This window comes from Rhinopithecus roxellana, chromosome 14 (genome assembly GCF_007565055.1).
Source record: "Rhinopithecus roxellana isolate Shanxi Qingling chromosome 14, ASM756505v1, whole genome shotgun sequence".
Taxonomy (NCBI): domain Eukaryota; kingdom Metazoa; phylum Chordata; class Mammalia; order Primates; family Cercopithecidae; genus Rhinopithecus; species Rhinopithecus roxellana.
In genome coordinates, this window is record NC_044562.1 from 26,818,822 (window position 1) to 26,842,359 (window position 23,538).

General features: G+C 39.2%; 1 protein-coding gene across 2 annotated transcripts in view; it reads left to right on the forward strand.

The window, feature by feature from the left end:
• The first annotated feature begins 4,156 nt into the window (after window positions 1-4,156).
• FARSB (phenylalanyl-tRNA synthetase subunit beta) overlaps window positions 4,157-23,538 on the forward strand; it is an 82,225-nt gene continuing 62,843 nt past the window's right edge. The window contains exons 1-6 of one of the 2 annotated variants that reach the window (XM_010355441.2): window positions 4,157-4,249; window positions 11,464-11,519; window positions 14,709-14,863; window positions 16,823-16,892; window positions 17,781-17,896; window positions 22,628-22,778. In XM_010355441.2, coding sequence (XP_010353743.1) covers window positions 4,192-4,249; window positions 11,464-11,519; window positions 14,709-14,863; window positions 16,823-16,892; window positions 17,781-17,896; window positions 22,628-22,778 — 606 coding nt within the window. In that variant the 5' untranslated portion in view covers window positions 4,157-4,191. Of the gene's footprint in view, window positions 4,250-5,355; window positions 5,374-11,463; window positions 11,520-14,708; window positions 14,864-16,822; window positions 16,893-17,780; window positions 17,897-22,627; window positions 22,779-23,538 lie in introns of those variants that run through there. The other variant, XM_030916512.1, reaches the window with a different exon arrangement.

The window sequence follows — 23,538 nt, forward strand, 5'->3', positions numbered from 1 at the left end:
ACCCAGGTAGCTGGTTAAACATTATTTCTGGGTGTGTGAGGGTGTCCCTGGAAGAGACTGGGGTTTGTTTTTATTTTTTTGAGATGGAGTCTTGCTTTGTTGCCCATGCTAGAGTGCAGTGGTGCAACCTTGGCTCACTGCAACCTCTGCCTCCTGGGTTAAGTGATTCCTCTACTTCAGCCTCCCAAGTAGCTGGGACTACAGGCGTGTGCCACCATGCCCGGCTAATTTTTGTATTTTTAGTAGAGACGGAGTTTTGCTATGTTAGCCAGGTTGGTCTCAAACTTCCGACCTCAAGGGATCTGCCTGCCTCAGCCTCCCGAAGTGTTGGGTTTATAGGCATGAGCCACAGCACCCAGCCAAGATTAGCATTTGAATGGACAGACTGAGTAAAGCAAATGGCCCACCCCAATGTGGGTAAGCATTATCCAATCCATGGTGGGCCTGAAGAGAACAAAAAGGGGGAGGAAGGCTGAATTCACTCTCTGTCTGACTACTTGAGTTGGGCCATAGATCTTTCCCTGTCCTCAGTTCTCCTGGTTTTCAGGCTTTGAGACAACATCTACACTACCACCTCTTCAGCTCTCAGGGCTTCAAACTATTTCCCTGATTTCCATGGGTCTCCAGCTTGCAGATGGTAGACTGTGGGACTTCTCAGTTTCCATAATGGTGTGAGACAATACTTTATAATAAATATCTATCTACTATTTCCTATTTATTTATCTGGAGGATTCTGAGTAATACAGGTATTCCAACACTCCAGGCTGCAGTCCTTCCACCTCGCTCAGAACTAACTGGTCTCATACTTTGTGTTTGTCATCCTCTGCTTTTTATTACAGGCTTACCATTCTATTTATGTATGACTAACAATATACTCCTTAGGTTAGCCTGGTTTTTAGTGTTTATAGTAATGACATCATACAGTACATATTCTTCTGTGATTTACATTTTTCCCTCAAAATTACAATGTAGGATTTATCCAAGTTGATACATGCAGGTGTAGTTCATTTGTTTACACAGCTGTATGGTGCTTCACTGTATAAATTTATCATAACTGTCTGCCCCTTCTAGTATTGACAAACAGTGGGTTGTTTCTAGCTTTCTGTTACAAAGAACAATGTAACCATGAAAATTCTTATTTGAGTCTTCTGGTGCACATGGGTAAGAGTTTCTCTGGGGAATATTCCTAGAAGTGCAATTGCTGGGTAGTAGGATATGGACATGCCCCATTTCTCTAGGTAAGGCCATATTTTCCAAAGAGGTTATATCAAGTTATATTCCAAAATTCTTGCCAAGATCTGATTTTTTTCAGACTTTAAGATTTCTACCAGTCTCGTAGGTATAAACATGTATGTCTTTATAATTTTAGTTTGCATCTCCTTAATTTCTGCTAAGCTGAGAGTTTTTTATGTCTTTTGTCCTGCTTGTTTTTCATTCCTAGGAAATGCTGCCTCCTCATTCCTGCTTTCAGTCTGGCCCCAAAATTAGATGAAAGAAGCATGCACCTACATTTTTTGATATATGATCTCATCATTTTCCATGTACCTTTCCTTTCAGTTAGCTAATGCCATTTGCGATGAGCCCTAGTGGCCTAGTTTCCTCTTTTCCATTAGAATCTTCTAACAGTTTAGCTTCTCACAGAGAAGGGACAGAGTACCTGTAACATGTGCAATGATAAAAAGTAGGATGAGTCAGTTGGGGGATGTGAGAGATGGGAACAGAATGCCCGTTGGTGGTCTGAGACTAGCAGAAAACTAACTAGGAGGATTAAAAATAATGAGAGTTGCCCTATTTCCAGGACCTCTAACATGGTAAGAACTATAGTAGCTATTTATGAATATTATTTCAAATTCTTACAATAATTCTTTTTTAGTTTTTAAGACAAGGTCTCACTTTGTTACCCAGGCTGGAGTGCTGTGGCGTGATCACAGCTCACCGCAGCCTCGACCTCCCAGGCTCAAGTGATCTGCGTAGATGGGATCATAGGTGTGTGCCACCATGCCTGGCTAATCTTTCTTTTTGTTTAGAGAAGGGGTCCAACTCTGTCGCCCAGGCTGGTTTTGAAATCCTGGGCTCAAGTAACCCTTCAGCCTCCGCCTCCCAAAGTGCTGGAATTATAGGTATGAGACACAGTAATTCTCTAAGTTGTATATTATTATCCCTATTTTGTAGATGAGGAAACTGAGGTTCAGAGGCCACAGAACACTTTGGAGTGCCCAAAGCAGAGCAGGTCAGCAGGAAGACCTTTGGTTATTTATTATTATTATTTTGTTGTTGTTACTGTTTTTGAGACAGAGTCTTGCTCTGTCACCCAGGCTGGAGTGTAGTGGCATGATCTTGGCTCACTGCAACCTCTGCCTCCTGGGTTAAAGTGATTCTCAGTCCTCAGACTCCCCAGTAGCTGGGATTACAAGTGCCTGCTACCACACCCAGCTAATTTTTGTAATTTTAGTAGAGATGGGATTTTACCATGTTGGCCAGGCTGGTTTCGAACTCTTGACCTCAAGTGATCTGCCCACTTCAGCCTCCCAAAGTGTTGGGATTACAAGTGTGAGCCATTGTGCCTGGCACTAGTCCTTTGCTTATTAATTGAGCATGAGGCACCAATTTTATGTGGAAAACTGTATTTTGCATTGGGGATATTTGCCATTTATGGGGTGTTGCCAATTTGTTATGTTGGTCATTGGGAAGGGACTGCCTTTCCATGGAGGGGAGCTAATACTGTGTAGTGAAAAACTGCTTGATTAGTAGTTAGGGTATCCTACATCTGGCTCAGCTTTTGTCCCCTCATGTGAAGGACCTTGGAAGAAGACCTCACTCACTGTACAGTAGAAAGGATTAGGGCAAGGCTCCCCCTGGAACTGCCAGTTTGTGCCTTAGTTTCATTACTTGTAAAACAGCGATAATGGTACCTACCTTGACATATTAGTTTCCCTTGGCTGCTGAAACAAATTACTACAAACTTGCTGACTTAAACCAAAACTTTATGCTCTCATAGTTCTGGAGGCCAGAAACCCAAAATCAGTTTCACTGGACCCAAACCAGCATGCATTACACGGCTGCCCCATAGGCTGGGCGTGAATCTGTCCTTGTCTCTGTTTATTTCAGGGGTACATGTGCAGGATGTGAAGGTTTGTTACATAGGTAAACGTATGCCATGGTGGTTTGCTGCACAGATCATCCGATCACTTAAGTATTAAGCCCAGCATGTATTAGCTATTCTTGATGCTCCCCACTCCTCCACCCCCTCACTCCCAGAGTGTGCTTGTCTCTTTGTTTCCGGTGGCCGCTGGCATCCTTGGGTTGTGGCTGCCATACTCCAATCCCTGCCACTGTGGCTACATCGTCTCTTTCTACCTCCCTTTTAGGTTTTTATGAGGATACTGTGATTCCATTCAGGGTCCGTCTTTAGAATCCAGGATAATAATCTTCATCTCAAAATCCTTTACTTAATCTGCAAAGGCGCTGTTTCTATATAAAGTTACATTTAGAGGTTGCAGGGATTAGGGTCTGATACTACTGGGGGCCGTTATTCAGCCTACTACACTCAGGATTGTTTTAAGGAGGAAGGCTGAGCACAGCCCACTGACAGCAGAGCGCACTGAGCAAATAGACTAAAAAGAGGTCTCTTACAACGACTCCCTTATAGGGCTGCCGTAAAGTTCAAAAGAAGCACAGGTATATCACTTATACGAGTATAGGAGAGATTAAAGAATGAAGTAAAAAACTGAGGTCTGTTAACAGCCCCTCTCCCGCCGCCAGGAGTTGCGCACCTTTATCTACAGGAAGCCTTGAACCATCTCCTCTCGCCTTTCCACCACCTCCAAGCAAGATTTCCCACGTGGAGGCCCCGCCCCCGCCCTGACGCGCCCCTCTCTCCCCCCTGCCCTTAGCGCGCTGGGAGCATCCGGGACTTCAGGGACAGTACATTACAATGCCTGACAAATCCTGGCCAGTTCTATCAAATTATATCTCTCTTACAGGTTTTTAAGCTATTAGTCCCATAAAGATACATTTAGTCAGCGAGGTAATGGTACGATGAGTGTTTTTAGGTTAAAATAAGAACTGGAACTGTTGGCAGCAGAATGGCGATATTCAAGATAGCTCGCACAAGAAGAGGCGGGTCCTACGCGCCTCGCTAGGGAAGCCCGGGGTCAGCTCGCCGCGCAGGCGCAGTGAGTTCGACTCGCCATGCCGACTGTCAGCGTGAAGCGTGATCTGCTCTTCCAAGCCCTGGGCCGCACCTACAGTGAGTGCCGGCCTTATACATTGGGCCCTACGCCTCTTCTCGGAGGCTGGGCCTCCCTCCAAAAGGGCATTGTGGTGACATTCATGCCTTCCTGAAGGTTTTGGCCCCGGGAGGCCGGGGTTTATACGGGAGGGCCGATGATGGTGGCGGTCCGACTGGGCTGTGGTAGCCTCGGAACCGGCATCGCAGCGGTGCCACTGCTCGTGCCCGGCTTGCCGTGTCATTCATTCAGCGATCTGCCATCGAGTGCCTACAGCGTGCCTGGCACCGACATTCAAGTCAGGGGACAGAACAGGAAGGAAACCCGGGGTTGTATCCCGAGCGTAGCCAGTTCATTCCAATAAGAGCGCTTGTGGGACCTCAGTTTATAAGGGGGTAGGAGGAGAGAGTTGTGCAGCGGGATGGAGAAAGGCATTCCATCTGTCTTCGCCTTATTAATGTTACCTGAGCGCCTGTTATGTGTCAGGCACTGTTCGAAGAGCTTAGGACTAGGGCTGTGCACATGACACGTCAGGTCCACGTTCTGTCTGATGGAGGCAGACAATTAACCAGCACATTAATAAAATGATTTCGGATAATGTTAAATGCCATCAAGGAAAGAAAAGGTGTTGTGCCAAGAACAACTTTAGATAGGGTGGTAACATTTGATCTGAGACCTGGATGAGGAGTATTCAGTGGGTGTAGACTTCATTCTACATTTCATCTTTTATTCAGTTCTAAAAACACAACCATTGAAAAAAGGAGGGAGATATTAAGTGCAGTTATCAGTTACCTCACAGCCATAGCAGCCGCCCCACCCTTTTTTTTTTTTTTTTTTTTTTTTTTTTTTTTTTTGAGAAGGAGTTTCGGTCTGTCGCCCAGGCTGGAGTGCAGTGGCACTATCTCGGCTGACTGCAACCTCCGTCACCCGGTTCAAGCAATTCTCTGCCTCAGCTTCCCGAGTAGCTGGGATTACAGGCGCCCGCCATCACGCCCGGCTAATTTTTTTTTTGTACTTTTAGAGAGACCGGGTTTCATCATCTTGGCCAGGCTGGTCTTGAACTCGTGACCTCGTGATCCGCCAGCCGCAGCCTCCGCAAATGCTGAGATTACAGGCGTGAGCCATCGCACGCGGCCCCCACCACGTAATTTTTAGCTTATATAAAGACTGTACCAACTGGTTTGTGAGAGCTGTTTTTTTTGTTTTTAGGGCTCAGTGTGATAACAAAGGCCTAACTGGTTTAATGACAGCCACCGCTTCCCAGAATAAGATATTACTGTTACTGTGAAAATAAAACTGGCTTTTAAAAATCTTTCCTAAGTGTGTACTTTTAGATAATACCTATTCTCAATGTGATATTCTTCATAAGTTCTGCCATAAGTCCCTGAAAGTAAAGGAAATACAAGAATATTGTATTACTCTTACCCTTTGTACTTGTCCCTAATCGCCTAATCGCTTTATTTTATAATGAGCTTATTTATATTTCTTACCTGACCTTCTAAACCATATTCTCACTAATGGGATACGGTACAGGTTGCTAATTCCTGATCCAAAATGCTTGAGACCAGAAGCATCTTGGATTTTGGATTTTGGGATATTTGCATGTACATGATGAGATATTTTGGGGGTAGGACCCAAGTCTAAACATGAAATTGATTTATATTTCACATATACCTTATATGCATAGCCTGAAGTTAATTTTATGGAATACTTTAAATAATTTTTTTTGCATGAAACAAGGTTTTGACTGTGTTTTTGACAAGTCATGGAGTCAGGTGTGGAATTTTCCACTTGTGGCATCCTGTCTGCACTTTAAGGTTTTGCGTTTTGGAGCATGTCAGATTTCAGATTTTTGAATTAGGAATGCTCTATCTGTATACCTGAATTGCATAAGATGGTAGGTGGCAAATACTTGTTTAAAACATCTATGATCAGTTCCCATCACAGTCTCCATTTCTAGGGAGGTAAGAAATAATACAGATTTTTAAAAATGGTGAGATTTATAACCTATTTACTGTCATCTGATGTTTCAACAATCCTGTCCCCTGCCCTTTTTTTTTTCATATTGTCAGTGATCAATTAAGATTGATTTTTTTCACATATATGTCTTTGTTAGGTACTGAATCTTTTAAGGGCCAGGTACATGGCTGATGCTTGTAATCACAGCACTTTGGGAGGACGAGGTGGGCAGATTGCTTGAGCTCAGGAGTTGGAGACCAGACTGGGCAGCATGGCAAAACCCTGTCTCTACAAAAAGTAGCTGGGTGTGGTGGTGTATACCTGTAGTCCCAGCTACTCGGGAGGCTGTGGCCGGAGGATCACTTGAACCAAGTAGTGAGCTGTCGTGAGCGGTGATCAAGCCACTGCATTTCAGCCCCAGCCACAAAGTGAGACCCTGTCTCAAAAAAAAAAAAAAAAAAAAATTCAGTCAGAAGGATTGATGTTATTTTTTGAGATGTACTTTCGAGAGGTCAGAAATGATACTCCTCATTAGTTTACCTTTATTGTGTTCTTTCTTGAAACTGGAAAAGCATGTTCAGCAAAGCATGTGGTTTCCAAGTAGTATGGATACATCTTGTTTGTTACCTTTTTTCCCCCAGTCTTCCTCTTTTTTTCTTGTTTTCAGATAATGTCTTATTCACACTTTTAAAATCCACATTCTCTCTCTTTAGTCCCTCCAAGGGTTGCTTTCTATGTGAAATTTCATTGTTTCTACCAGTCCCCACCTTTCTTTTTACCTCCTCTTTGCTTAGCAAGGGTATTTCTCTTTCAAGCTGTCTGCCATTTTGGTGATTTTGCTCATCTGACTCCTGTGGAGCAGTTTTGTCTCCTTAGTCTACCTTTTCAACAGACTTTCTGTACAGCTGGTTTCCTCTTGCCACGCCTTTTCTTGTTAACTGATTTATTATCATTGCTCTTCAATTATAGTCCTGTTCTGGCATGGTGTAATAGCTGGCAGTAGTGACAGAGCCTTCTGTGTATATCATATACACCCCTAAGGTATGGTTACTTGATGTGTCATTTTGTTAGAGGAAATTACTAATCATGATTTTATTGTTGATTTTTCTTTGTATCGAAACCCATGAAATACAGGGTTTTTTTATGCAGGGTTTTATTATTCCGGAAAGGAATAAAACATATGATAATTAGGATTCAGCATATTTTAATAATTCTGTACCATTTAGTTATCTATTACTACATACTAAATTATCCCAAAGTTTAGTATCTTAAAGCAGCTATCATTTGTTACATAGTTTCTGAGGGTCAGGAATTGGGGACTGGCTTAGCTGGGTGGTTTTTGCTCTGGATCTGTTACCAGATTGCAGTCCAGGTGTTTGCCAGATCCGTAGTCATGTCAAGGCCTAACTGAGTCTGGAGAAACTGCTTTCAGATTCGTTCAAGTGGTTGTTGGCAAACCTCAGTTCCTTGCTGACTTTTGGCCAGAGGCTTTAGTTCCTCCCACCTTATCCTCTCTATAGGACTACTTAGAACATGTTAGCATGTTTGCCCCAGATGGAGAGGTCTGAGAGAGTAAGTACTTAAGTAAGAGAGAGTGCTCAGGATAGATGCCTGTTTTCAATAACAGCTCAGAAGTGATGTACTAGCCCTTCTCATATTCTCTTGGTCACAGACCAATCCTAGCACAATGTGGAAGGGAACTGTGCAAGGGTGTGAATACTAGGAGGCCGGCATTATTGGAGGCCATCTTGGAGGCTGACTACCACCGTTCCCCCTCTAACCTCCACTGATTCAGGTTCCTCCCATATGCAAAATATACTCACCCCCTCCCAAAGCCCTCAGAAGTGCCATCCCATTACAGCAGCAGCTCAGAATCTAGAATCTCATTATCTAAATCAGGACCAGGTGTGGATGTGGCGCCTTGGGTATAGTTCCTTCAGTATAGCTTCTTTAGTACCCTCTTGGCCTGAGAGACTTGAGAGACCAGTTATCTGCCCCATATATACCTAACACACAGTGGTGGGATGGGCATAGGATAACTCCTGTAGCCCTTCCTCTTCAAAGGGGCAGAAATGGGAGACACAAAGGAGTCATTGGTCCATGGCAATTCTGAAATCAAGTGGCAAATGTTGGATGTTCTTGATTAGGTCTGAAGGCCTGGGATAATTCTCCATGGCTGTCTGCCCTGCCCTCTAGGCTCTTGGTTTCCACCCCTCTGAGTGATCCCTAGAAAGCATGTGCTTCACAGCTGGTTGGTTTTCTCAGTCTCCTTACTGCTAAATAGAATTTTGAGAGTTCAAAGACTTCATTTTATTCTATTTCTATCCTTTTCAATTCTAGCTGGCAATGCTTCTGCATATGTATTTCTTCTAAAAACTTTGAGGGTCTTTGGTGCATGTTACTGGCTTCCATTTTATTAGTCAAAAGCCACACCACCTACACATCTCTGAAATATATTGAGTTTCTGCTGATAACAGTGCTCTTAATGAAGCCCTATTGTGTGATTAATTGGATTTTTGAAGTACATTCTTTATAATTTTTTATAGCACCCTTTGTTGGAATGATTAGCGCCTTTGATCTTTCTGGGTATTAAGATTTTACGGTCATACCCTTGATTTTATCTTTGGACCGTATTTTCCTGGCAGTGCCTTGGATTTTGGTCTTTGCTCAATTTTAGCGTTGTTTTGCATCTGGAGAAGATGAGAATTTAAAAAATCTCCAACTCTCGTTTTTGTTTAACAGCCTTTCTTTTAGTTTATCTCTTTTTTTCACATAAGCACAAGAAAAACCCAGGTGGCACTTTGAACACTGGTTGGAAATCTTCTTAGTTATATCACCCCATTGATTTTTTACAGTCCACATAACTGCAGGGAATGGTGTTGCTAAGCCTTCTGCCTCTGCTTAACTAGGATTCCTCTTCTTCTGCTTTCTGATAATATTACCCCACTTTCTTCCATGTCCTCACTTGTATCCTTACCAGAGACTATCAGGCTTCTTTCTTTAGGTTTTCATTTACACTCCTCAAAGCCCACCGCTTGGTTCCAAAGCCATTCCCATGTTTTTCATTTTTGTTACGGCAGTACCCCATTTCCAGGGACTAAAGTCTGTATTAGTAATCTATTGGTATACAACAAATTAATCCAGAGTATTAGTAGTCTGTTGCTGTGTAGCAAATTACCGCAGTACTTAGGAGTGTAAAACAAGCCTTTATTATTTTACGAAATTTCTGAGAGACAGGAATCAGGGAGTAGCTTAGGTAGGTGGTCTGGCTTTGGGTCTCACCATATTGCAATCTAGCTGTCAGCTGGGGTTGCTGTCATTTCAAGGCTTGACTGGGCTGGAGAATCTGCTTCCAGACTCACTCATGTGATTGCTCCAGACCTCAGTTCACACAAAGAGCATGAATACAAGGAGGCTGGGATCATGGAACGGGCTGTCTTGGAGACTGGGTACCTGTTACTACTTGCCCTAGTTAATGATAGCCCCACCCAGTTTTTCCCCCAAACCAGAGAACCAGGAGTCATCCTAGACTCCTTCTACACACTCCCTATTCCTACCTCCCATCATTTGGCCATTGAGCATTTTACATTCCACATCCTTAATGTTTTTCATATTAATCCCTTCTTCCTCGTTCTTGCTGGTGCTGCTTTAAATGAAGGCTTCACTATATCGCATCTGTACTATTGCAGTAGACTCCCTGCTCCAATCCATCCTCTCACTCTGCGAGCAGTCTTTAGAATGCAGATAATCATGTTTTTGCCCAGCTGAAGAATCCCTTCAGTATAATTCTCCATTGCCTGTCTGTAAGAAAGAGGGCAAATCGTTAGTTGACCTCTTTCTCCTTGTTCTACCATATCTTCTCCTGGTATGAGCTTTATGTTTCATCCATTGTTGAACTACGTAAGAGTTTCCAAATTTGCCATGCTATTTTACTCCCCATGATCTCTGCCTGATGAACTCATCCTTTCTGTGAAAGTTTAGCTGACCGTCAGTGGAACTGATTACTTCTTTTGTGCCAGCCCTGTACCTTGTACTTAACATAGTCATATTTATTTACACATCTGGCTTCTTTACCAGATGAAGAAGTAGTTAAGGCAGGAATTGTGTTTTATTTATCTTTGTAACCCTGGTACCTAGTACAGTGCCTGGTATAAGGTGGGTACTCAGTACATAGATGTTAAATTGAAATTTAGTGTCTGAGTCAGGAATCTTAAGACCAGTTTTCACTAGAATGCGCTGCTAATGATGTTTTGTGTTCAATTTTTGGTAATATGAGAACCCTGAAAAGCTAAACAGTAGGATATAATATTAAAATAAGGAAGAGAACTTATTTTATTTATTGCTCATAAACTATTAATTATTGTAGACTCACTATGTCTCAGGGTACTATGCCAGGTCCATTTTATGCATTATCATTTAAATCTTTTCAATAGTACCATGCCATAATGGCTGTGAAATACCATCTTATAGATGACGCAGCTATAATGTTGACACGAGATACCAAGAAGGTTTACATAAGGTGCCAAGCTCTCAGATCTAATAAGTGGGGTAGAATTCAAACTGATTGACTTGGCTTCAAAGCCGAAAGTGTCAGGCCGCCTCAGACCAGTTTACGTGATAGGACTTACGTGGCATTCTGTTGTGTGAGATCTGTGATTTGGAGCGTGCTTTATATCTGATCTCTACTTAACAGGTGTTTTTTTCTTCCTATGTATATGCAAACTTCTCAGTGCAGGTAACCTAAACTACAGTCGATATTAGCATAGGTTAATCAAGCCTTGAATAGTTTTTTCTTTTTTTATCTTAAACTTTTTTGGCCCAGCTTTTTTTTTTTTTTAATTTTTTGGTACAGAGTTTCGCTCTTGTCGCCCAGGCTGGAGTGCAATGGCATGATCTTGGCTCACTGCAACCTCCGCCTCCCAGGTTCAAGCAATTCTCCTGCTTCAGCCTCCCAAGTAGCTGGGATTACAGGCATGCGCCACCATGCCTGACTAATTTTGTATTTTTAGTAGAGACAGGGTTTCACCATGTTGGCCAGGCTGGTTTCAAACTCCTGACCTCAGGTGATTCACCCACATCGGCCTCCCAAAGTACTGGGATTATAGGCGTGAGCCACCGCACCTGGCCTGTTTGTTTTTAAATGGTGAACATGATGCCTGATATTTGGTAGTATGGTTGGTGTAAAGCAATTAATAATAAGAAAATGCAATTTGTATGTAGTTTTCACTTATGCTGAACGAAGTAAAATTAACCATCTCCTTTTTTATTTTCCTAGCTGACGAAGAATTTGACGAACTATGTTTTGAATTTGGTCTGGAACTTGATGAAATTGTATGTATTGGATATTTGTCTATTTTTCAAAGATTGTGTGCATAAGCTTATTTTTCAGGGGTGTGCTGTATTTCATCTTTATTACTTATAGTTAAACTAAGATGATAACATTTGTGGGCCATGATTTCTGTGTTCAGAGGGCTAAGCTCCAGTTCTGTCTGTTGCTTTGACTAAAATCTCAAAAGGGGTTCATGCCTTATTCCATCTACAATCACCTTGTTATCAGACTCATGCTGTGGAAATGGATAGAATGTGTTAGATAACCCCAGTATGAAAGTAAGCTCCTTCCTTTGACAAATTAATCACAGAAAGGGACCAAGAAACAGTAGAAATGTTGCTTCAACCAGAGTTGCCCTGCCTCCTTCTCCTCTAGTGCCTCCTCCTTCACCTCCTCTGCCCCCATCGCCTTCCTCCGTGCCTCTTCAACCAGCACTAATGCATTACTATACACTGATCTTGTAAAATGAGCTCATAGTTTTTAAGGTCTTGCTTATGAAAATGAGGAAGCGTTTTCTTTGACTTTTGATTGTATAATGATTAAAATATTTTTAAAAATTAAGTCTGGGCTACACATTTTAATATTGTTAACAATGATTATCTATTAAGGGCATACTTTAATTTAGAAAGTACTTTTCTGGTAGTTAGTGTTATTTTTTTCCTAAGCCTTCTATCTTCACCTATTCAGTGTTTTTATAACACTACCTTAGGTGTAAAGTTAAAAAATCTTCAGGCTAAAAAATTGTACATTGTCTTATTTTTCCTGCTGCCTTACTAATGTTACAGAAAGATCATCTTTATACTAATCAATATTTGTATACTTGAGAAATTGGCTGAGATTTCTGTAGTTTATAAGTTACTATTAGTAATTTTACTACACCTTAGAATTATGTGTGAAGTTATGTGATATCTAAGAGTGTTAGACTGGATATTAGATAATTTGAGTTCTAGTTCTAACATTTACTAGCTGTGTAACTGTGGATAATTACTTTGCCTGTCTGGACCCTACAGTCCAGACGAGTCTCTCTGGGCCTCCTTTTCACTCGTGAAATAAGGGGTTTGGTTTATATGATCTTTATGGTTTTCTTTTTTGACTCTGAAATTTATGTAGTTTTTAATTTCTGTAAAATTTTTGTTGGGTAGCACTGACAAATCCAGTCTTTACATATGGTCATTTTATGAGTTGAGATGCTGAAACTGAAAGAAGCTGTAAGCTTCTGTGTCTCTTTTTTTTTTGTTTTGCGAAGGAGTTAGATCTTTTTTTACAGCAGTTCCTCCTTATCCACAGTTTTTTGCTTCCACAGTTTTAGTTACCTGCAGCAAACTGTGGTTTGAAAATAGGTGAGTATAGTGCAATAAGAAATGCTGAGACAGAGACTGCATTCACATAACTCTTATTATAGTATATTATTTTAATTGTTCTATTTTATTATTAGTTGTTAATCTCTTACTGTGCCTAATTTGTAAATTAAACTTTCTCATAGGTATGTATGTATAGGAAGAAACATGGTATATGTAACGTTTAGTCCTCTCCAAGGTTTCAGGCATCCACTGGGGAGCTTGCAACATATCCCCTGTGGATAAGGGGGTGCTGCTGAAAAATGAATGCAGATGCCTTCGTTTCTCTGGTTATTGTATTATCTTCTCTGTATAGAGGTCCCTTTTGAGATCTGCCATCTCCTGGGAGGTGACTCAGCTTTCTTCACTATTTAAACAGTAATTTTATTAACCCCTTTGATTGAACGTTGTTTAAACTCGAATTCTTCCTCTCCTCTTTTTGCCTCTTCCCCTTCTTTTCTTTTTCCCCTTTTTGCTCCTTCCTCCTCCTCTTCATTCTCTTGTTTTTCATTTTTCATTTTCCCTAATTTAAAAAATTTTTCTTCTAAGTTTGAGATGCCCAAGGTAGATGTTTTTTGGAGCCCAGCACCACCTTACACAGTCCCAGCATTGCATAGACTCCTGTGGTTCCTTGGGTGGGATTTTGGCACATAATACTCAGTGGCCAGAAGTGAATTCCTCCGCATACTGTGCAAATGTGGATATAATTCTTAATTTGGTCAAAAATTTGAACTACTTATATTGTGGCAGTGGGAGGGCATCATGTAAAACAAAAATCATTACATATTTTGATAGAAATCCATCAGTTATTTTAGCAGGTTGTTGGTGGAAATAGTAGGAATTCGGGTTAAGTGGAGCTTCCAAATAATTAAAAGGTAACATTAACAGTTGGAATATAACTTTTAATCATTTTGAGTGAAAATTTCTTAAATCTATTTACAGTTCCCTGCTCTGGTAAACATAAGGAATGGAGTATAACTTCTCTGCAGTGGTTATGTTTAAGACAGTCTGTTGCTCTGCTGTAGTATGGTGGTTGAAATATTCTAAACTCTTTACCACTGCATTCAGCGTGGTTCTAGTGGTGTTTCTTCCATCATCTCCCTCTTGGTTGCCTTAATTCTGCCTCACTATCCCTTTGCTATCACTAGTTTGCTTCCCATTGCACCTATTATCCCTTTTAATTTTCACCGGTGTCTGATGGTCTCTGAATGTTTTTTGTTTTTACGCTGTCCCTCTCATTGTCATGTGGACTTGGGTGCCCACAGGATTTAAGTTTTAGAGTCATCCTATAAGAAAGTGTGTTTCTTTTATTTAGTGAATCATCTTTCTTTTACCCCTTTGACACTTTTGTTGTTACTTTATGTACTTGGTGATGTTTTCATTTTTTTAGCTTGAGATGGGAAAACTTTTTCTGTAAAGGGCCAGATAGTAAATATTTTAGGCTTTGTAGGCTCTATAGTCTGTGTTTCAACTCAGCTATTGCAGCGTGTAAGTTGCAGTAGGTAATAGGTAAACGAATGGGTCTGTCTGTGTTCCAGTAAATCTTTATCAAGTATCAGGTATGATTTGGCCAGCGGGCCATTGCTTGTGGACCTTTGTTTAGATGGATTTGTGCTGTTCTGGGGAGATTGAGGATGCCAGATATGCGAACTCAGTTAAAGTTGAAGTATTTTTCTGTCTGCTGTGATTATAACACTTAATATTGTCATGTTGTTTTTGTCATGGATATAAAAATCCCATGTTCTTGTAGAAAATATGTATAATGTAGTTACTGCCTTATAGGGCTGACAACTTTTACTTTTTAAAGAGAATTTAAATTATTTAATTTTATCATTACTTTTTGGCTTGTTTTAGACATCTGAGAAGGAAATAATAAGTAAAGAACAAGGTAATGTAAAGGCAGCAGGAGCCTCTGATGTTGTTCTTTACAAAATTGACGTCCCTGCCAATAGATATGATCTCCTGTGTCTGGAAGGATTGGTTCGGGGACTTCAGGTCTTCAAAGAAAGGTAAGGAAATATGTTCCTGAAAGACTTTGCTAAGTTGGATTTTCTTTCTTTCCTTGTCATTATCAGCAGACGTGTTTAAATTTCTAGGAAAAAGCTTGTACAGGCACACAGCTTTAACTCTCAGCAGAGGGTTGATTTGAGGATTAGATTAATGTAGATTGTAGCCATTGGAAAATTTCCATGAAAATTTGAGTCATAGCCATTCATTTTTGGGAGCATATTTTAAAACTGGTGGTTAATGCTTTTATGGCATCTTAAAAAATTCTTTAGCAGGTGTGTGTGATTTCCCTCCATCATCTAATTGGAATGAGTAGTTTGCTAGATGTGTCAAAGGTTGAGAGGAAATGGAGAGCTGGCAATATCCTTACATTATGAGTTCTAAGGAACCTCAGGAGTGAAGCCTCCTAACTGGAAAACCAAAGACCTTATGACGGCTCCGTGATCTTGAGCAAGTTAGTTGGCTGCTCTCGTTTCAATTTCCTAATCTATAATGAAGAAGATTTATAAGGCCCCTTCCAACTTTTCATTTAATAAAGATAGAGGGGCTGGACATGGTGGCTCGTGCCCGTAATCCCAGAACTTCAGGAGGCTGAGGCTGGTAGATCACTTGAGGTCAGGAGTTCAAGACCAGCCTGGCCAACATGGTGAAACCCTATCTCTACTAAAAATACAAAAATTAGCTGGGTATAGTGGTGTGCACCTGTAATCCCAGATACTCAGGAGGCTGAGGCACGAGAATTGCTTGAACCCAGGAGGTGGAGGTTGCAGTGAGTCGAGATTTGCGCCACTGCACTCCAGCTTCGGCAGCAGAGGGAGACTCCATTTCAAAAAAAAAAAAAAAAAAAAAAAAAAAAAGATAGAGGGTAACGAATATATAAAGTGAAAAAAATAACAGCTATTAAAAATTAATTGTTTTTGATTACTTCTACGTTATCTGGTCATCTGCAAAAGAATAAGAGTTCTAACTGATGGGCTAGATTCTGAAATTGTGAGGATTTAGGTGAGTGATGGGTATTGGTGAAATGATGATAATTAGGCATTAGGTTAAGGATGTTTAAAATTTTGGAGTTGACCCGGTTGGTTTCCTGCAGGACAATCAGATGCTTTTATTTTAGGATCAAGGATAACTCCAGAGAGTTCATTTCCCAACCCTACCCAATGAGAATCTGTATTTTTACCAGTCACCTTGTGATTTTTATGATCAGACAATTAGGAAAGCAACTTAAAATGTTTTCTACTTAAAGTGAGTCCATGGACAAGTAGCATGTGAGAACTTACTAGAAATGCAGTCTTAGTTGCCACCCGACACCTGTTAATCAGAATCTGGTTTAACAAACTTCCCAGTTAATTGTAAGCACATTGAAATTTGAGAAGCACTGCCTTAAAACAGTAGTTCCCAACTTCTCCCTATGATAAGAGTTCCCTAGGGATGCCTTCAAATTGCACCATTTACCAAATCTTTGTCTTGACTTATTTTATCATCTGGTAATAGTAGGTCCAGATGGAACCAGGGAATCTGTATTTTCCATAAGCTCTGTTTTTTCCTGGAAGCTCAGAATCTCATGGTTAGAATAACTATCATAACTTAAAGGTTATCAAAAAAAATAAAATAAAATAACTTAAAGGTTATCTAATCCAGTCCCTCAGCTGATGTTGAAATGCTCCTTAAACAATTGCTCAGTTAACGGTTTGTAGCTTCTGCTGGGATGCTAGTGATAGGAAATACATTACTATGAAGCATCTTATGTCATTTTTGGACAACTTTAAATGTTAAAAAGTTTGTTATTTTTTATTTTTTATTTTTTTTTTATTTTTAGTGTTCAGCCAAAATTTGACTTGCTATAACTCAACCCATTGCCCTAATTCATTTTGTATACTTCCCATATACAGCATAGAATGTAATTATTTTATGTAATGTGTTGATTAATTATGAGTAAGTTCATTTAAATATTATTTTAGGATAAAGGCTCCAGTGTATAAACGGGTAATGCCTGATGGAAAAATCCAGAAATTGATTATCACAGAAGAGGTAATAAGGATAAATTCTTACTTTTCCTTAAAATATTTTCTTTTGTATATGTCTGTATAAGGTGGGGAGGAAAAAGAAACAAGACTTACTCTTTTTTGAGACAGGGTCTGGCTCCATTGCCCAGGCGGGAGTGCAGTGGTGCAGTCTTGGCTCACTGTAACCTCTGCTTCCCAGGCTCAAGTGATCCTCCCACCTCAGCCTCCTGAGTAGTTGGGAGTATAGGCACACGCCACCACACCCGGCTAATTTTTTGTATTTTTTAGAAACGGGGTTTCACCATGTTGCCCAGGCTGGTCTCAAATTCCTGAGCTCAAAGGATCCTTCCTCTGCAGCCCCCTAAAGTGCTGAGATTACAGGTGTGAGCCTCTGTGCCTGGCCCAAAGCTTACCCTTCTAAAAAATGTGATTTTCTTTGATCATTTGCTAAAATGAGTATATACTTAGCCACTAGCTCTTAAAAATTTTTTTTTAACCTGGGAATGCAAAAGAACAAAGCCTTTGCTTTCCATAAATAGTTTTGGGTAATAATATCCAATGCATGTTTAAAACACATTTGCAACATAATTGTTTAAATTGTGGAATGTTAATGAAATTTTAAAAGATTTAAAACTTTTCAGAGGGGTTGTTTTGGTAAAAATATGAATTATGAGCAAACTTTTTCTCAATTATTTAATACATTTTCAGAAATCTTACTGAAATAAAAATTCTGTGAAGGTGGTGACTTTGTCTCTAGTTTACCACTTTATTACTTGTTGACTGAATAAATTAATACATGCTTGTTTGAATGAAAATGTATGCCAGTGGCAAGAGTGCAGCTGCCTTCCTGTTACAAGATATTACAAAGAAAAACCTTACTGTTTGCTATCTCTAACGATATTATGAATTTCAGACAGCTAAGATACGTCCTTTTGCAGTAGCAGCAGTTCTCCGTAATATAAAGTTTACTAAAGATCGATATGATAGCTTCATTGAACTTCAGGAAAAATTACATCAGAATATTTGCAGGTTTGTGGTTGCATTTTCTTTCTTCCTTGTCTTCCCCTTTCCCTCCGCCTCCCTATCTCCTTTCCATCCTGATCCCTCACCCTCTTCTCTCTTGCCACTTCTGCCCTCTTTCTATCTCTCCTTCCTTTCTTCCTCTGCAGATTTTTTACAAAGCATTTCTAAATTAATAGTATGTGACAGATTATGAAGATTTAACTTGGCTTTACCAGATACCTGTTACTGCTTGTAAATGGCATATGCATGAAGAAACAGGAGGTATATTTTGAATATTGTATAGAGAAGAATTATCTAGTCCTAGAGACTTCCCTGCTTTTTGCTGTTATTTTGGTTCAGATCAGCAGTGGATTATACTACTAAGTGTAAACCGTGATAATGAAGTACGATATATCATTTTTAAAATGGAAATAAAATTTTGGCTTATTCTCACTTTTTGAGTGAGAATAATTATAAATTGACAGAACTTGAGTTTAAGTGACTAAATTTTACTTATTCCGTCTTTACATTACTATGCATAATTTCCTGCACAGCTCCCTTTAGGGCAATGATCTTCAAACCTATATAATTTCTGAACTCCTAAAGGTCAGTGAAGATAACAATGGTAATCCTTGAACTCATTTAAGTATTTTAGAATCCTAATGGAAACTGTATACTTACTAATGATGACAAACCTCAGACTTCAGCTAACATATTAAGCTTATTTGTGTTGGTTTTGAAATAGATCAACATAAGTTACTGCATGTTGATACAAAGGTATGATTAATAGTTATATATGTCTCAAAAATAGAAAAAGAATTTTTACTTTTTAATTTTTTGTGTGTGAGATCTGCTGCAATTATTTGCTAGTAATTGTAGTTTAGTAAACTATAGAGCCTAGGAGGGGTCTGTGTGTATGGGAATGGGCTAGGGATGGGATAGAGGGAGAACTATAGACATTTTCTGCTATGGTGAAAAACATCTTTGTGTATGTGGTGGAAGCAACATTTTTTTTTCAGATTCCAAATAACGTTTATTCCCAGTCCTTTTATATAGAAGAGTTTATATGTCAGCTTGCTAATATGTCATTATTAAGCAAAACAATAACAATTTAAATATAATTTCAAAATTAAGAACAAAATACAAGATTTCTGACAAGTATAGGTATAACATAAGTGGTTGAGCTAGATTATCTGCTCTGGCTCTATTATCTTATTTATTTTAAGAAGCTGTTTTAATCTAAACAGACTTTTTAAAATTTAACTTTAAGCTCTGTTTTATTTGGTATTTCTGGAAATCATGAGCTTTTTCTAAGGGGAAGAATTGAACACATCCTAATACTTTGGTGTGCCAGAGTTCTTTTCTGTCAGTAAATCCTAATTAACCTCTTTAATGAGCTTTGGAAGTTTATGTATTTCAAGGAATATATCGATATTGTCTAAGTTATTAAATTTATTGACAAAGTTGTTCATAATGTTTCCTTATTATCCTTTTAATATCTGTGGTATCTGTAGTGATGTCACCTCTTTTATTTCTCTGTCTTCTCTCTTGTTTTTTCCTTTGATCAGTGTGGCTCGAGGTTTATCAGTTTTATTGACCTTTTTCTTTGTTTGTTTGTTTGTTTTGAGACAGAGTTTTGCTCTGTTGTCCAGGCTGGAGTCCAGTGGCATGATCATCTCATTGTAACCTCAAAACTCCTGTGCTGAAGTGATCCTCCTGCCTCAGCCTCCTAAGTAGCTGGAACTACAAGCAGGAGCCACCACACCTGGCTAATTTTTTAATTTTTTGTAGAGATAGGGGTCTTGCTTTGTTGTCCAGGCTGGCCTTACAGACTTTAAGTGATCCTCGTGTCTCAGCCTCCCAAAGTGCCGGGGTTACAGGAATGAACCCCTCGTTTTCTTGATCTTTCAAAGAATGAACTTTTGGTTTCATTGATTCTTCTCTTATTTTTTCCTCTATTTTTATTGATTAAGCTTCTTTTTTAGGCTAATTAGTCCCTACTGCTGAGGCAAGACCCTTTTGCCTACTGTATCCATTGCTACCTGAGCAGTGAAGTTTTACTCTGTGTGAACATGGAGCACTGCTTCCTCTAATTCCCTTGAATAATTCTTTCCTGGCCTTGGGTAGTTTTCTCAGCTGCATGTTCTGATCAATACTGAGCTCACCAGTACTTGAGTGGGACCCTCTGCATATCTTCAGAGTTCTCTCTGTGTGTAGCTCTCTGCTTTTCTCTGGGACTCTGCCCACCTTGGCCTTCCCAAACTCTCAGCTATGTTTCTTGCTCTCAGGGAGTCTCCTGGGCTCCACTGGGCCCTCTTTCCTGCCCTATAGTCAGGGCTCATCTCGCTTGTTTCCTGTGTCTCAGGGATTGCTGCCCTTCATTGCCTGCTGTTAGGTGCCGTAAAAACTATTGCTCCGTGCATTTTGCTCTTCGGCTGTTTCAGGCAAGAGTAAATCTAGTGTGTTCCTCTGTCTTGGCTTGAAGTACCTAGTGAGTCTTTTACTTCAGTTATTTTACTTTTCATCTCTGCAAACCACTGCTTTAAAAAAAAATAGTTCCTTTTCTGCAGATATTTCCTCATCTATTTATTATGTGTATGTTCTTCCATAATTCTTGAACATTTTTTAGTAGCGGCTTTAAAATCTGTGTGGCAGTATCAGAATCTGGGGCATCTTAGTGTTGGTTTCTATAGACTGGGTTTGTCTGGAGTAAGAGTCATGTGTTCCATATTTCTCATGTCCATTGCCTTTTGATGCATATAGAACATCATATTAGGGAAGAGTCTTGACTTTGCTGTGTTTCTCTGAAGAGTGGTTTTTGTTCTTTCAGACAAAGACTTGAATACTTAGCTAGATTCAGACTCGGCAGTGGTTCAGTTTTCTGCTCAGTTCTTTTCAGCTTTCAGTTGCTGCTCTTTTATAGCAGGACTTTGAAATTTTTATCATTATGTTAGATAAAATCTTGATTTCTGAATATTTTTGTTTTTTTCATATCTTACCTATATTTAGAGTGTTAATCTTTTTCCTGTACATATGTTATAAACCTTTTTTGTGTTTTTTAACTTTTGGTTTCTTTTGGACATGTAAGGTTTTAAATTTGGGTATAGTTATCAGTTTTTCTGTATGACTTAGATTGTATGACCTACTTAAGAAGCAGTGTCCTACTCTACAGTTTTAAGCATATTCTTCTATATTTTCTTATCTTTTTGTTTTGTTTTGTTTTTGAGACAGGGTCTCACCCTGTTGCCCAGTCTGGACTACAGTGGTGCAATCACAGCTCACTGTAGCCTTGACTTCCCTGGCTCAAGTGATTCTCCTACCTCAGCCTCCCAAGTGGCTGAGACCACAAGTGTGTGGCACCATAGCCAGCTAATTTTTATGTTTTTTGTGGAGTTGGGGTCTCACCATGTTGCCCAGGCTGGTCTTGAACTCTTGGGCTCAAGCAGTCTTCCTGCCTTGGCCTCCTAAAGTGTTGAGATTTCAGGCATGAGCCACCTCACCTGGCCTCTATATTTCCTTGGAATAATTTTTATGGTGTCTTTTTTATGTGTGCCTGTATGTTTGTCTTTTGCTTTTCAAAATGCTTAGGTCTTTGATTCATCTGGAATTATGTTTTTTTTGTTGCTGATTTGAAGTTGAAATTTTGGTGATGTTTTGAGGTGCTGTTTTAGGATTAAGGGACCAATATTAACATCTAAGAAAACAGACTTTCTTACCTGTGCATTTGTCAATTATTAATTTACCTACATTTATTGAACCATGTATATTTTATCCTATGATAGTTCTGGGTTTATTATCTTCTGTAAGCATATGGCTAATTGAGTAAAGTAACACTCCCTTATTGCCTGTTAACATTTCTTTTCAACTCTATTTATTAAAGTTCTAGTTCACCAGTCCTGCAGTCCTAGAAGTTGACCAAAATTTAATATTAAGCATTTTAAACTAATTTTAGTGCACATACATTTTAAACTAAAGAATGTTAAGAACACAAGTTTTGACCAAGTTCCTCTTTTCAAATTGACTGTTAGAAAGCCAAACTTGTGACCTTTCCTGGTAAGACTTAGGCCTTTAGATTCTAATTCAGAATTAACATTTCCTGGCTCAGTTTTACATCCCTACTTCTATTTCTTTTTCTCCTATTTTGTAGCTTGCTGTAATTTCCTAAAATTACCTTAAATCCTTTGTGGATAAACTGTAGAACAAGTGAAATGAATACCTTTTGAACTTCCCTTATACATTAAAGTAAACTTGAACTGTAATTCAGAGCTCTTAAAATTAAATTTTTTCCACAACTAAAGTAATGCAGCTATGTGATAAAATTTAGGAAAATATAGAAAAGCCAAAACCCCCACAATTTGGTAGTTCATTCTAATTTATTAAAACATGTTTACTTGAGTATATCAAGAAGAAATAGGTTAAAAGAGGTAAAGGAAATGCTAACTTTGAAGATATCTTAGAAACAGTATTTGGGAAAACATAATGGCAAGGAATTTTCTTCAGCTCCTGAAATCATGTGTTTCGTGTAGTTTTGTGATTTCTCAGTATTCTTAATGGTTGTAAGAATTTGTTCGTTATATGCCACTAATGATACCATGTAGTAGCAATATGCTGTTTCAGGGAAGTATCTGAAATAATTTTTAAAAATATGTAGTCTATGTTTATGTTATCTTTAGAATTTATGCTTTAGAATATTCAAACCTGTCTCATTCTCCTCCTTTCCTTTCCTCCCTCCTTCTCCCTCACCCTCTCCACAATTAGGAAAAGAGCGTTGGTTGCTATTGGCACCCATGATTTGGACACTTTGTCAGGCCCATTTACTTATACTGCAAAACGTCCTTCAGATATCAAATTCAAGCCTCTAAATAAGACCAAGGAGTATACAGCCTGTGAACTGATGAACATATACAAGGTAAATACTCTTTTTGATTATGCAGCAGCTTTGCAAAAATCATGAAATTCCATCAAAGTCAAGCCTTGCAACTAGGGAAATGTAATGAATACTTTTAAAAAATTACAGTGTCTGGGCTCCAACCTAGAGATAGTGATTCATCTGATCTAGAGTGGGACCTGAACATAGTTTTATTTTATTTATTGTTACATTTTTAACCTCTGATATGATTTCAGTGTACTGCTAGGGTTGAGAACCACTGAAGTAGACCGTACCACATTGTAATCTGCAGTTGAAACTCATGCAAGTCTAAAGAACAGTAAGACTTAGCTAGTGTTTTTTGTGGGAAATACTGTTACAAGCTGTCTATCTCCCATTATTTAGAAGTCCAGCAGCGAAAATGAATTCAGTAGTCAGTTTGGATTGTATTTAACAAGTAGAAAAAATAGTTGTCATTTAGAAAAAGCAGTGTCATCCTTGCCCTGATTTGCAAGTGACTTCTTCCGATTTATCTAAATAGTTTTGTCATGGTTTATGTTTCCTTTGAAATGATTCAGGCATACCAGTGCAAATCTGTTTTCATTCTCGAGAAATGACTCAATTATGTGCATTGAATATTGGAATATTAATTTATATTAGAAAATCTTATAAATTTAGAACTTTCTTTAATTTGGGTCTGTTTTAATGTTTTTCTGACTTTTCCCCTCCCTTTTTTCTTTTTTTTTGAGACGGAATTTCGCTCTTGTTGCCTAGGCTGGAGTGCAATGGCGCAATCTCAGCT